The sequence below is a fragment of the Cyphomyrmex costatus genome, unplaced genomic scaffold, assembly GCF_001594065.2.
Source record: "Cyphomyrmex costatus isolate MS0001 unplaced genomic scaffold, Ccosl1.0 scaffold33, whole genome shotgun sequence".
Taxonomy (NCBI): Eukaryota; Metazoa; Arthropoda; class Insecta; order Hymenoptera; family Formicidae; genus Cyphomyrmex; species Cyphomyrmex costatus.
The window spans coordinates 1,638,695-1,654,305 of NW_017277450.1; the positions used below are offsets into that span (position 1 = coordinate 1,638,695).

Sequence of the window (15,611 nt, forward strand, 5' to 3'; positions counted from 1 at the left end):
TTATTAGTTTTTAAGAATTTCAATTTAAAGGTAATGTTTTAAATGTAATCTATTTACAATCTTACATACATTATAAATGTAAAAAATCAAATTCTTAAAGTTATTTTACTTTGTTCCTAGTTGTATTTAGACCTTGCCGGTTTTTGAAAATTAAATTTTTGCAATTTAAAATCTCGAATTTTTGGAAATTAAAAAATTTTTTAATATTTTAAAACATTTTTATTAGAAATAAAAGTATTTTAGAATTTCGATCCGCTACAATATACGATTCAACTTTTACGTAAAAGTATCATATTAATGTTTATATAAACCATTTTATCAAAGTCAACAATGTTTTCTTTTGAAGATTTATTTTGTTTCTTTTTTTGGTAAATGTCTGGAAAAGGGGAGCCCCCCCGATGATCTTGACCTTGACATATGTTGTCAAGGTCATGATCCTGAGTAACCTCCCGCAGGTTTTAAGTGGCGGTCACTGTCCGTAAAAAAGTTATTAACAGAAAAAGTTTCAAAATTAACGTACCATTTCTCGGAAATTATACATATTAACGTATCATTTCTGCCATATATGTATTATAACAAGTACTATTTTACAGTCCTAGAAGTCGTGTGCCCCTTCGCAGGGGTTTGGGGGAGGTGAGAGTTACTTCTCGTGGAAAGTTTAACGTTTCTAAACGGAAGGAGATGTAAAGTAGTACTTCTTATAATACATATATGGCAGAAATAATACGTTAATTTTGAAACTTTTTTTGTTAATAACTTTTTAACGGACAGCGACCGCCATCTAAAACCTGCGGGAGGTGACTCAGGGTCATGACGTTGACAACATATGTCAAGGACAAGATCATCGGAGGGGGCTCCCCTTTTCTAGATATTTACCCTTTTTTTAATTAATCATCGAATTTATAATATTTAAATTTATCATATCGTATCAATTAGAATTATAAGTCATATATCTAATAATTATAACCGAAATGTGAGTATATGAGTAATTTAAAAAAAAATGATAAAAGATTAGGTTAAATTAAACTATAGATACTGTTTTTAGAACATATCACACGATCGTTCTTTCCAGCTTATAAACACAGGCAGCTATATGTATAAAAGCTTGTGTGTAAACAGCATTCGGAGCACTAATTTAATTGGGATTGACTGTCCTTTTTCTATTGTGAGTTTTGATTGCGCATAAAAATTGGAATTAGATTATCTTTAAAATCTTGATTCTTGTATCTTTATAATTATATTTGAAATACAGATATTCGGAAAATGTTTCGATATTTCGTGGTGATAGCGGCATTCGTCGTACTCAACATCAATGGTTTGGCAAGGTGAGCATGTATAAACGTTGATTTACGATATCTAAATATTTCAATGATAATTAGGACAAATTGCTATAAAAATGTACTGTATTTGTTAGAAATGGAAAAGCTTAAGTATATCTTTACAAATAGAGAAATATTGTCTCTAATAATAGTTCACTTTATTCGGCATATTTCGTGGGGATGCCCTTAGAAGATTCAAAGACATACGAATGTCCTCTGTACGTCTTAAAGATGTTTTTTATATCCTGGAGGTCTGTGCTGTCGGAGACAAATTTTTCGAATATGCAATATTTCAACAATTATTTGTAGAGATATAACTTAAGGTTTCTATTGATTGTAATTTTCTGTATTTTCTTCGTAATGGTTTAGTTTAGATAATAAGAACAAGAAAATTAATATTTAAAGTAACTATAAACAGCATTTGTTGCAAAATTAATAAATATGGATAACATTTATTTCTTATGTAAATATATATCAACATAATGTTGAAGCTTTGATAGTTTTCAAAAATAAAAAGTATATTTGCATATGATTAATCAATTCGAATTATACGATATTCGTATATTGGTTTATATATGTATAACACATGTATATATACATATACAAAATATAATATGGAATTTTCTTTATATTATTTCAAGAATTCTTTTGCATAAGACAACTTCTTTGCCAAGAGCGATTGATGTCAAAACTCGACATGGTCGTGAAGATGTTAGTAATATTGTAAAGCTACCTTTGCATAGTGATCGGGATATTGCGTACTATGGTAATATTACAATTGGAACCCCACCGCAGAAGTTTACAGTAATCATAGATACTGGTTCCGCAAATCTCTGGGTACCATCCATAAATTGTGTTGACAGCAACAGAGCTTGCAGTAAGTCATATATTATAACATTTTGCTTTATCTTCAATATTTCATTATTTGTAAAAGTATATTTATATGTAATAATATTATATTATATTGCACACAAAAATCATTTTTATTGCTTTTTTCATTTTAATGATTGACGTAGAAATATGGAATAGCAACAGTGCTGTAGAGAATTGTGTTCTTTCTATTCACATTTTAAATAAATTTTTTTAAATAATTTTAAAGTTTATAATGCTTCAGAAGTTGATTTATCATTGAGCAGGTAAATATTATGGAACTAAGTTTTATAATATTACATGTGATTTAATTTAGATTGTTATGCTTATTCTCAATACACAAATGATTTTCGACACAAATTATAAATCTTGTGTTAAGTAAAAAATATAAATATATTATACATACATTTGATGAAAACTATTGTTAATTATATCTATTAAATTAATACAAAAAAATTATTTATAAAATTTGTAATATAACTCATTTACTTTTACGTATTATATTTTACAGAGAAACATAATAAATATGATTCCTCAAAATCTAGCACATATATACCAGATAATACAGGGTTCAAAATTGACTATGTTTCTGGTTCTGTTGGCGGACACTTTTCTACTGATGTAGTAAATGTGAATTATCATCAAGCAAATATTTCTATTTAGTCTCAATCATAAATTATATATAAAATTGTTCTAAAGAAACACATCACATTTTTTATAGATTGCTGGTTTTGATGTTGAAAATCAAACATTCGGGGAAGCAGTAACAGAAGCAAATGTTTTCGAAAATGCAGCATACGACGGACTCTTGGGAATGAGTTATTCAAACATATCTATCGAAGGAGTGACACCACTTTTTGCCAACATAGTTAAACAACATAAAATAATTTCAATTTTTAGTTTCTATATTAATCGGCATGTATCTTTTTGTATGCATTATATTTTTTTCCTTTAAATAGTTTGATTTCCCATACTCGAACCTTTCATATTAAACAATGTACAATTTATATAGAGATCCAAATATTACATGGGCTGGTGAACTGATATTTGGTGGTTCTGATCCGAGGTTTCGTATAGGTCCGTTTACGTATGTCGATGTTTCTAAAAAAGGATATTGGCAATTTACCATGGATAAGTACGTTATTATTTTTTCAGTTACATATAATGTCAGTTATATGCAGATAAATATTAATGCTATCCTGCTATAGGGTTAAAATGGAAGATCAGATTTTATGCGCAAATAGCTGTGAAGCTGTTGTCGATACAGGCACTACCCTAATAATTGGGCCACCAACAGATATCACAATTATCAATGAACGGATAGGAGCTATATATTATACTAATTATTCGACGGAAGTTTATGTAAATAATGACACTTATTACAGTCCTTTTTTAATATTAAATTTAATAAATTGTATTAAAATATATATTAATAGAAATTTGTTATGTTATTCACTACACTATATAATATGATTTACTAATACTAAGTTTTACTTAAAGATGGATTGCGACAAAACTTCTAATTTGCCTGATATCGACTTTATCGTAGGTGGTTTTAAAAAACTCAGACTCTCTAGTGATGATTATATTGTTAGGGTAAATATTTTTCCAAATGACGATTTAAATTTTCTTAGAATCGAAATGTCATGCCGTATTTAATTTGTTGTAGCATAAGCTAAACAATGTGACGGTGTGTATGAGCGCCTTCGAGAGTGACCCTCCGGATGACGACGGTCAATTTTTCTGGACTTTAGGCGATGTATTTCTACGTCGGTATTATACCGAGTTCGATATGCTGCATGATCGGATAGGATTCGCTTGTGCAAAATAAGAAATTCATTTCTCTTCAGGTTTTTACAGATAAATATTGGAATATCTAAACTACAATAATAGGCGAATTGTTAAGATTAAGTTTCTGGAACAATAATTCTTATATGTTTATTATTTTATGAGCCTTATTTGTGATTATCTATGAGGTATACATTTTTAGATAAATATGTATGTGATATTTTATTACAGAAATGTATATATAATATTACTTTATTAACGATTTAGTACAATCTATTCGTTTATCATAATATTGTATTACGACATAATATTATGCTTTTAACGAAATCTATTATAATAAATATACATTCTTGTCATATATTATGAGTATGTTGATTTTATATACCGATCTTTCAATTTTTCTTAAATATGATAATTCAAAAAGTACTAATTCATATATATATTATATAATAAATATTTAACTTTTAGATAAACATAATTTTTAACGTTTTTATTATAAATATTATAAATTCGTATTTAAACATATTACAAGTATAAGGAACTATTTCAAATAGTACTGAATAAATTACGACGAAAAAAGATAGTAATCGCACCGATACATATAAGAACTGCAATTTTTGAGCACTAAGATTGCTTTTAAGTTACAGAAATTGATCTTAATACCAATGTGCAGTGCCAATGTCTAGCTCAATAATAATAAAAGGATATGGCTAGAGCAGTAATTGTTAAACATTTCGCGAAATATGTCCTTTATTTAGCATTTTCTAATTTTTCTCGCCAGAATCAACTTTTAAAAGAAAGAGTTTAATATTTCATGTAAATCGCACATAAAATTGATTTCTCAAATCATAATTAATATTTTCGGAATTTTGTCATTTATTCTAATTTATATATATATATTTTTCCGTTTATTTTTATTTTTATTCAGTTTTCAGATCTAGAAACAAATTGATCACAATTAGTTTTACTATGAAGACTATAAGTGTAAGTATATTCCATTATAAGAAAGTGAAAGCTAAATAAAAACCTGTTTCAACAATTTTATCATAATACCTCTTTTGCGATTTTTTTATATACCTCTGCGAAAATGTCTCGAAATATAAAAATTGAACCAATCTAATGTCATCTGTTGAATAATGTCTTTCGTTCGTTGGTATAATAGTCACAATCTTTTCGAGTGACATACGATTCTGTCTATTTCATTGTCGTCGATTTAATAAGATTTTAATATATTTATTTTTATAGTCTTGTATTGGTATGCCCTATACATATAGCGTTTGTTGAATTCTCAACGAATTCCTTGCATTTTTTATACATGACTGCCATGTATAACGCAATTCTTTATGGGATCGTTTAGCAACCGTTTTAATTGATTCAATTCAATATATTTTGTAATAGGATCTTTGAGTACATTTCATCTCATAGTCCTTCAAAAAATGACTTTAACCCTTAGCTGCCACACCTCAGCCCGGCCACGTTGCTGCCACACCGGGGTGACTTCTCACCCCACGTGAAAAAATGAGTTGTAAAATACGTATGAGTGTTTTAAGACTTTTAATCGATTGGGTCATGTTTATTGAACATATATTTAACATTTCTAATGATTTATATTAATAAATTTATAGATGGCGCTTTAAAAAGTGGTCATATATGTGAAAATTTTTCGGCTTCCTATGTAGTAAAGTCACATCTCACAACTGTCTACTAATGAAAGATGTCGATATTTGTATGAATTTCAACGATTTTAGACCTCTAATTTCACTTTTCCCGAGCCTGGGGTGACAAGTCACCCCGTGTGGCAGCTAAGGGTTAATGAAATCTATATTTTTGCATACTTTTGTCGTTTCCTAAAGGAAATGTCATTGCCAATAAAAATTAAATGTATTTACATATATATATGTATATTATATTATTATGTATGATATGTTATATATTATATACGTATATTATATATTATCAGTTTTTATTTTAGACAAGGATATACTTTATAAAGGGCATACTTTATAATTAGAAGCATAATTTATTATTCGTATATTTTAAATATTTTTAATAATATTGCAATGTTTAAACACCATGTTTTATTTATTCATAGTAATATTTTATAATTCTGCTCATAATATATATAAGAAGAAAAAATAACAATAAAGATATTTTCAAATCTAAAATATTTTAGGTTATAAACTTTTTATTTTATTTCGTATCTTTTACTTAATTACATTTCAATATCTTACCGATTATCGAGAACTTAAGTTCTTGCAGTAGAAAGTCCCAGATTGTAGAAAATATAATATAGAACACTTTAAAGAATTTAAAAACATTCTTAATAATGAGAGAGAGAGAGAGAGAGAGAGGGGGGAGAGAGGGAGAGGGAGAGAGGGAGGGAGGGAGGGAGAGAGAGGGGGGGGGGATCTTAAGAAATTTTCTTTGAATTTTGAAATATTTCGCTGCAGTGTATAAATATTCAACTTTAATAGTATTATAACATCGATTATTTATATTAATCGTTTTACCTACTTAAATCAAATATTATACGTTTATATTTAATATTTCTTTAAATTAAATATTTATTTGCAATATTTACTTATTGTTAGTTAGTACTATTTAAGAAAATACTACTTAGATTTTTAGCAAATAATAGAATCTTTTAAGCTTTTGGCCTTGCTTATTATTGTTTGTTCGTTTTTTAGGATACTTTTTAGTGCAGAAATTGATTTTAATGCAACATAAATTTGTAGCCTATATCTTGATAGTAGTAAAAGAAAATATTATAGTTAGAACAATAATAATTAACCGTTGCGTTGGATATACAACTTACATAGCATTTTCTTATCATTTTCTCAACAATTAAATTCCTTACATTTCTTGTATATGACCGTAACATAACAAAATTTCACTGGGGGATCGTTTAGCATCCATTTTAATTGATTCGATTTAGTATACTATATTATTACATTATTAATAATTATTACATTGATGATTATACGCGATAATTATTTTCCTATATTTATACTAGACGTATTGTGTACTACCCAATTTTTTCGAATATGAAACGAGTGTTTTACCACCGTTAGACTACTCCATCCGTCATGATTGTGCAAAAAAAAAAAGAAGCATTATGCGCTATGCAAGTTCGCATCTTCGCACAGCCACTTTGGTTGCTTTTAAAGTAAGCTTCACAGTTTACATTATTCCTTGCATATTTTTATCAACAAGTTCTTCGGTAATATTGTAATAGATATTCGAAGAAGTTCCTTTAATCGATTTTGTGTTTACAATATAAAAGGGCTTAGTTTGAGACTTTTCGGTCTATCAGGGTTGATAAAAGAAAATATTTAAAAAAACATAACAATATATTTTTTAAAAATATATTTTTATATTAACATTATAATAATTTAATGTCTTGAACACGTTTTAAATAGTATTAAAAGAAATATGTTTAAAATTATATATATATATATATATATATGCCTAGTCGACACAAATTAAAAGTAACATAACGTCAATAGCTATTATGTAACGCCATGAATATTAAATTTATAGAATTCAAAATTATAACGTTGATGTTATGTTACTTTCAGTTTGTATTGATCCTTTACCAGCCCTACTGTTTACAAAGCTTTTGATCAGATAACTACAAATGTAGATTAGTCGATAAATTATATACAATTTTATGTTAATATAATACAATTATTTATTAATTATGATTATAATTATTATAAATCAGGAAATTAATTAAATTTAATAAATTATTAACAATGGTATAAAAGTTAATGTAATACATTAAATTTAAAATTTATCATTGAATATATTATGTTTAGCTCATTTAAAAATTAAATTATTAATACTGAATTGTATTATACGACATTGTAATTACGTATTACTTATATTGTATATGAAACAAGAGTTCATTTTCTTTTACAACCATTATTGAAATTACATATCTTCTATTGTGTCATATTTGATCGCGATAAATTTTAGATCGTTTAGCTCTATTCGAGAAACAGTCTGAAATCGAGTTCGTGTAGAGAGCGAACGGTGGCAGCCAAGGTGCGATTTTATTTCGAATAATGTAATAGATGGGCGGGCGAGTGGACAGGGCGGCGTATTCCGAAATTGGCGAAGCAATCGTATGCTGTTGGTACCGAGCAATGCACAAGTAATCTGACTAATTGCGTTGACTATGCGTTTATAACGACGACGTGACACGACACGTGTACTACATGGATCTCACGTACGACGGCGAGGATAGAAACAAAAAGAGATCTCCTCCACTCTCCATCCCCCTTTACGAAATATCATTTATCAGCTCATCGTAGTTTCCAATGCGTGTCATACGCGGCTTAATCGCCATTGAAACGAACTGAAGTCGATTTCTTTATTATAGTTCTCTTTTTTTAAATGTTTATTATAACATTTGTAACATCGCTTATAGAAATCTACTCTTCCAAGCAATTTACGCAATAGACACCATTTCTAATTGGCATTATGATGCCTCATCTACATAATTCGCAAATCGCAAAACATGGTTCGCGAATACCATGATCGCAGAATGACGATCGTCGCACGCAGATGATGAAAATTAACTGCACGCAATATAAAAACAAATGCAAATCTTCATTCTGCGTCTGCCTTTATGAACTACTTTTTACGATTTTCAAATTATGTAGAAGCACCGTTACAACTATGCGACATACACGTGATATACATAAATACATACGTGATATATATAAATACATACATATATTTTTTAAATTCTTTGGAGTGGAATCTTACTCTAAAGAGTTGAGTCTTAAAAAAGAGTGACTCAATTTTCAACTTTTAAGAGATAGATTTCATTCCTTAGAATGACAATTTACTCTAAACGTTTTAACTTAAAAGAGTATTAGACATTTTATTAACCATTATTTAAAGTTTTAACTCAAAAATTGATTTATAGCATTTGCTGTAAATTATCTTTTGTTTCAAAAACTCTTCAAATTTTTTTTAATCGGCGGGGAAATACATTATGCAGCCACGGAGGAGAACCGTGGTATGTAAGATTCTCACTCAATAAAACCCCACGTCCTACTCAGGTCCTAGCCAGGGGATCTTCGGGAACGTGTGCAGCATACTTCCGGAGGACCCCTGAACTTTTTAAATTTATGTACAATGCCAATAATCAATAGATAGCAATGTAGATAAAAGAATTATAGATAAATAAAAAAAATATATAGATGTCTAATATTTTTGGCCGAGATATATATCCTTAGATTTAGCATTATTACTATTATGTTCTAATTAATTATTATTAATTATTTTGATTATTATATTATATATTATGTTTAAGATTCTTATTAATTATTATTATTATTATTATCATTGTGTATATGGTATAAATTGTAAAAAGGAACGTATTTACTTTATCATATTTATTTTACGGGCCATTTCACCGGATGAACAAATTGTTTAAACTAAAATGAAGGAATAAATAAAATATTGACCAAATTAAGGGTGGAGTTTATTCTCTGCCGACCTATCCCTTATTCATTAATTCCTCTATTATCCCATTTACAAGTATATGCAACCTATTATTACATTGATAGATAAGACCTTTCAAATCTGTGTTTCTTTTGAGAAGTTCATATATCATACATTGATATTGATATTTTAACAACAACCACTATAACATACTTTAATTATATATATGTATATAATTATACATATGTATATCATTATAGTGATTTTAGTTTACCAATTGATATGCATATATACAAAATTTGTTGCCAATGCTTTTTTATAAACGTTATAAAGTTAAAATCGTCATTTTTGTCTCTGTTATTTTTCTCAAAATTGTGACAAATACGAAAATAGACAAATGTGAATAATGAATTTGAGTTTAATGCTCAAAAATATATCAAAAATTGAAATAATTAAAAAAGTTTTTTTTAGTACACACTAGTAATAAGCAACGTCAACGAACACATTAGAATGGAAATGCCGAAACAGCATTTTCAGTTGAAAACTGAAGAATATGATATAGAAGGTAAACGATCAATCATCTATGTCATCTGATATATATTTCTTTCGTTATCCACTTTTTCGTAAATAAATATTCTAAATTTAATGAAATATCTTGTGTATAACTTAAGTATCTACTGCACTTATGGTATACGAATATTATTGATGTTTTATGAACGCGTCATTAATATATCTTTAATTAAGAATATATACATATAATTTATTGGTCTGTATTATACATATTTATAATAATATTTTACTAGTTTTTAATAATTTCAATTTAAAGGTAATGTTTTAAATGTAACCTATTACAATCTTACATACAATATAAATATAAAAAATCAAATTCTAAAAATTATTTTACTTTGTTTCTAGTTGCATTTAGACCTTGCTGGTTTTTGAAAATTAAATTTTTGCAATTTAAAATCTCGAATTTTTGGGAATTAAAAAATTTTTTATTAATATTTCAAAACATTCTTATTAGAAATAAAAGTATTTTAGGATTTCGATCCGCTACAATATACGATTCAACTTTAATGTAAAAGTATCATATTAATGTTTATATCATTTAAACCATTTTATCAAAGTCAACAATGTTTTCCTTTGAAGATTAATTTTGTTTCTTTTGTTAATTAATCATCGAATTTATAATATTTAAATTTATCATATCGTATCAATAAGAATTATAAGTCATATATCTAATAATTATAAGCGAAATATGAGTATATGAGAAATTAAAAAAAAAATTATTAAAGATTAGATTAAACTGTGGATACTGTTTTTAGAACATGTCACACGATCGTTCTTTCCAGCTTATAAACACAGGCATATGTATAAAAGCTTGTGTATAAACATCATTCGGAGTACTAATTTGAAAGAGATTGTCCTTTTTCTATTGTGAGTTTGGATTGCACATAAAAATTGGAATTATATTATCTTTAAAATCTTGATTCGTGTATCTTTATAATTATATTTGAAATACAGATATTCGGAAAATGTTTCGATATTTCGTGGTGATAGCGGCATTCGTCGTACTCAACACCAATGGTTTCTTGACAAAGTGAGCATGTATAAACGTTGGTTTGCGATATCTAAATATTTATCAACGATAATTAGGGCAAATTGCTATAAAAATGTACTGTATTTGTTAGAAATGGAAAAGCTTAAGTATATCTTTACAAATAGAGAAATATTATATATATCACTAATAGTTCACTTTATTCGGCATATTTCGTGGGGATGTCCTTAAAAGATTCAAAGGACATACGAATGTCCTCTGGACGTCATAAGGATGTTTTTTTATATCCTGGAGGTCTGTGCTGTCGGAGACAAATTTTTCGAATATGCAATGCTTCAACAATTATTTGTATAGATATAGCTTAAAGTTTATACCAGAAGGTTTGCGGGTTATCACCGTGTCTTTCTTCATTGTTAATGGCAACGTTTCGTGAACGGTACGGTTCACAAAACGTTGGCATTAACAATGAAGAAAGACACTGTAATAACCCGCAAACCTTCTGGTTTAATTGAAGTATATACGCGTGAAAGCCTCAAAAGCGTTATAGCTTAAGGTTTCTTTTGAAGTTTGTAATTTTCTGTATTTTCTTCGTAATGGTTTAGTTTAGATGATAAGAACAAAAAAATTGATATTTAAAGTAACTAAACAGTATTTGCTGCAAAATTGATAAATGTGGATAGCATTTATTTCTTATGTAAATATATATCAACATAATGTTGAAGCTTTGATAGTTTTCAAAAATAAAACGTATATTTGCATATGATTAATCAATTCGAATTATACGATATTGGTATATTGGCTTATATATGTATGACACATGTATATAAACATATACAAAATATAATATGGAATTTTCTTTATATTATTTCAAGGATTCTTTTGCATAAGACAACTTCTTTGCGAAGAGCGATTGATATCAAAACTCGACAGCGTCGTGATGATTTTGATAATTTTGTAAGGCTACCTTTGCTTCGTGATCGGGATTCTGCGTACTATGGTAATATTACAATTGGAACTCCACCGCAGGAGTTTAAGGTAATGATAGATATTTGTTCCGCAAATCTCTGGGTACCATCCATAAATTGTCATGTCACCAACAGAGCTTGCAGTAAGTCATATATATCATTTATATATATAACATTTTGCTTTATCTTCAATATTTCATTATTTGTAAATGTATATTTATATGTAATAATATTATATTATATTGCACACAAAAATCATTTTGCTATTTTCATTTTAATAATTGACGTAGAAAAATTATTTATAAAATTTGTAATATAACTGGTTTACGTTTACGTATTATATTTTACAGAGAAACATAATACATATAATTCCTCAAAATCTAGCACATTTATAGAAAATGAAAGAGAGCTCGAAATTAGCTATGCTTCTGGTGCTGTTGGCGGATGCTTTTCTACTGATGTAGTGAATGTGAATTATCATCAAGCAAATATTTCTATTTAGTCTCAATCATAAATTAAATATAAAATTGTTCTAAAGAAACACATTACATTTTTTATAGATTGCTGGTTTTGATGTTCAAAATCAAACATTCGGGGAAGCAATAAATCAGTACGGAAGTTTTTTCGAAATTGCAAAATACGACGGAATCATGGGACTGAGTTATCCAAACATATCTATTGAAGGAGAGACGCCACTTTTTACCAACTTAGTTAAACAACATAGAATAATGTCAATTTTTAGTTTCTATATTAATCGGCATGTATCTTTTTGTATGCATTATATTTTTTTCCTTTAAATAGTTTGATTTCCCATACTCAAACTTTTCATATTAAACAATATACAATTTATATAGAGATTCAAATATTAAATGGGATGGTGAACTGACATTTGGTGGTTCTGATCCGGCGTTTCATATAGGTCCGTTTACGTATGTCGGTGTTTCTAAAAAAGGATATTGGCAATTTACCATGGATAAGTACGTTATTATTTTTTCAGTTACATATAATGTCAGTTATATGCCAGATAAATATTAATGCTATCCTACTGTAGGATTAAAATAGGAGATCAGATTTTATGCGAAAATAAAAGCTGTGAAGCTGTTGTCGACACAAGCACTACCCTGATAATTGGACCACCAACAGATATCATAATTATCAATAAACGGATAGGAGCTAATTATACTAATAATACGATGGGAATTTTTGTAAATAATGACACTTACTACAGTTCTTTTTTAATATTAAATTTAATAAATTATATTAAAATATATATTAATAGAAATTTGTTATGTTATTCATTACACTATATAATATGATTTACAAATACTAAGTTTTACTTAAAGGTGGATTGCAACAGGACTTCTAATTTGCCTGATATTGATTTCATCGTAGGAGGTTATAGAAAACTCAAACTCTCTAGTGATGATTATATTGTTAGGGTAAATATTTTTTCAAATGACGATTTAAATTTTCTTAGAATCGAAATGTCATGCCGTATTTGATTTGTTGTAGCAAAAGGAAAACAATGTGACGACGTGTATGAGCGCCTTCAAGAGTAATGAGCCTCCGGATTACGCCGGTCAAAAATTGTGGTCTTTAGGCGATGTATTTCTACGTCGGTATTATACGGAGTTCGATATGCTGAATGATAGGATAGGATTTGCTTGTGCAAAATAAGAAATTCATTTCTCTTCAGGTTTTTACAGATAAATATTGGAATATCTAAACTACAATAATAGGCGAATTGTTAAGATAAAGTTTATGTAGCAATAATTCTTACATTTTTATTATTTTATGAGTCTTATTTGTGATTGTCTATGAGATATACATTTTTAGATAAATATGTATGTGATATTTTATTACAGAAATGTGTATATAATATTATTTTTATTAACAATTTAGTACAATCTATTCGTTTATCATAATATTGTATTACGACATGATATTATGCTTGTAACGAAATCTATTATAATAAATGCACATTCTTGTCATATATTATGAGTATGTTGATTTTATATACCGATCTTTCAATTTTTCTTAAATATGATAATTCAAAAAGTACTAATTCATATATATATAATAAATATTTAACTTTTAGATAAACATAATTTTTAACGTTTTTATTATAAATATTATAAATTCGTATTTAAACATATTACAAGTATAAGGAACTATTTCAAATAGTACTGAATAAATTACGACGAAAAAAGATAGTAATCGCACCGATACATATAAGAACTGCAATTTTTGAGCACTAAGATTGCTTTTAAGTTACAGAAATTGATCTTAATACCAATGTGCAGTTCCAATGTCTAGCTCAATAATAATGAAAGCATACGGCAAGAGCAGTAATTGTTAAACATTTCGCGAAATATGTCCTTTATTTAGCATTTTCTAATTTTTCTCGCCAGAATCAACTTTTAAAAGAAAGGGTTTAATATTTCATGTAAATCGCACATAAAATTGATTTCTCAAATCATAATTAATATTTTCGGAATTTTGTCATTTATTCTAATTTATATATATATATTTTTCCGTTTATTTTTATTTTTATTCAGTTTTCAGATCTAGAAACAAATTGATCACAATTAGTTTTACTATGAAGACTATAAGTGTAAGTATATTCCGTTATAAGAAAGTGAAAACTAAATAAAAACCTGTTTCAACAATTTTATCATAATACCTTTTTTGCGATTTTTTTATCTACCTCTGCGAAAATGTCTCGAAATTTAAAAATTGAACTAATCTAATGTCATCTGTTGAATAATGTCTTTCGTTCGTTGGTATAATAGTCGCAATCTTCTCGAGTGACATACTATTCTGTTTATTTCATTGTCGTCGATTTAATATAAGATTTTAATATATTTATTTTTATGGTCTTGAATTGGTATGCCCTATATAGCGTTTGTTGAATTCTCAACGAATTCCTTGCATTTTTCATACGTGACTGCCATGTATAACGCAATTCATTATACGATCGTTTAGCAACCGTTTTAATTGATTCAATTCAATATATTTTGAGTACATTTAATAGGACCATTGAGTACATTTCATCTCATAGTCCTTCAAAAATAACTATAATGAAATCTATATTTTTCCTTACTTTTGTCGTTTCTTAAAGAAAATGTCATTGTCACATACTGCAAATTCAACAAAATATCGTGGGTGTATGATTTAAAAATTAAATATATTTACATATGTATGTATATTATAAGGTAAATGTATCGGTTATTGGACAGTTAAGGAATTGCACGACGAAATCATTTATTGAAACTTTAGAAACATTAAAATTTTAGTTTATTACACATGCTTAATAAGAATGGATGTTTTCTGAAACTAAATCCATTATCAAATATGTTATTTGCGTTTATTATAAATTGTATTTAGTCATAAATATAATATGATTCAAATGTCCTAATTATTGGACAAAAAATGTGACGTGTCTCTGTGTCCACAAAAGTATGACTCAATTATAGGACAAATAATAAGCAATTTTCTTATTATAGAAGAGAATTGCATTTTACGTACTTATCAAAAGATTGTTCAAAAAAGTTTATCGAAATTGTAATTAGTAAAGTTTTATATAAAATTTTATATGTAATATATACAAAATATTTTTGCAGTAGACAAGTACGCTAAGGAATGTTCAATAAT

At 27.5% G+C, this 15,611-nt stretch overlaps 1 protein-coding gene across 1 annotated transcript; it reads left to right on the top strand.

Annotated features, from left to right (window-relative positions):
- The first annotated feature begins 1,263 nt into the window (after positions 1 to 1,263).
- On the top strand, positions 1,264 to 13,634 carry LOC108775842 (lysosomal aspartic protease). Its single transcript, XM_018542287.1, has 15 exons — positions 1,264 to 1,325; positions 1,961 to 2,196; positions 2,701 to 2,819; positions 2,911 to 3,104; positions 3,202 to 3,324; positions 3,398 to 3,551; positions 3,690 to 3,785; positions 3,859 to 3,962; positions 11,865 to 12,100; positions 12,308 to 12,426; positions 12,518 to 12,687; positions 12,812 to 12,934; positions 13,009 to 13,162; positions 13,301 to 13,396; positions 13,470 to 13,634. The coding sequence occupies exons 1-15, from the start codon at positions 1,264 to 1,266 to the stop codon at positions 13,632 to 13,634; spliced, it is 2,151 nt and encodes a 716-aa protein (XP_018397789.1).
- The last annotated feature ends 1,977 nt before the right edge of the window (positions 13,635 to 15,611 follow it).

Excerpts from the sequence above, each read along its gene's own strand:
- LOC108775842 (XM_018542287.1), top strand. The coding sequence starts at position 1,264 with ATGTTTCGATATTTCGTGGTGATAGCGGCATTCGTCGTACTCAACATC. Across the intron at positions 1,326-1,960 it reads AACATCAATGGTTTGGCAAG|AATTCTTTTGCATAAGACAA; the intron begins GTGAGCATGTAT and ends TATTATTTCAAG. Across the intron at positions 13,163-13,300 it reads ATAATACGATGGGAATTTTT|GTGGATTGCAACAGGACTTC; the intron begins GTAAATAATGAC and ends TTTTACTTAAAG.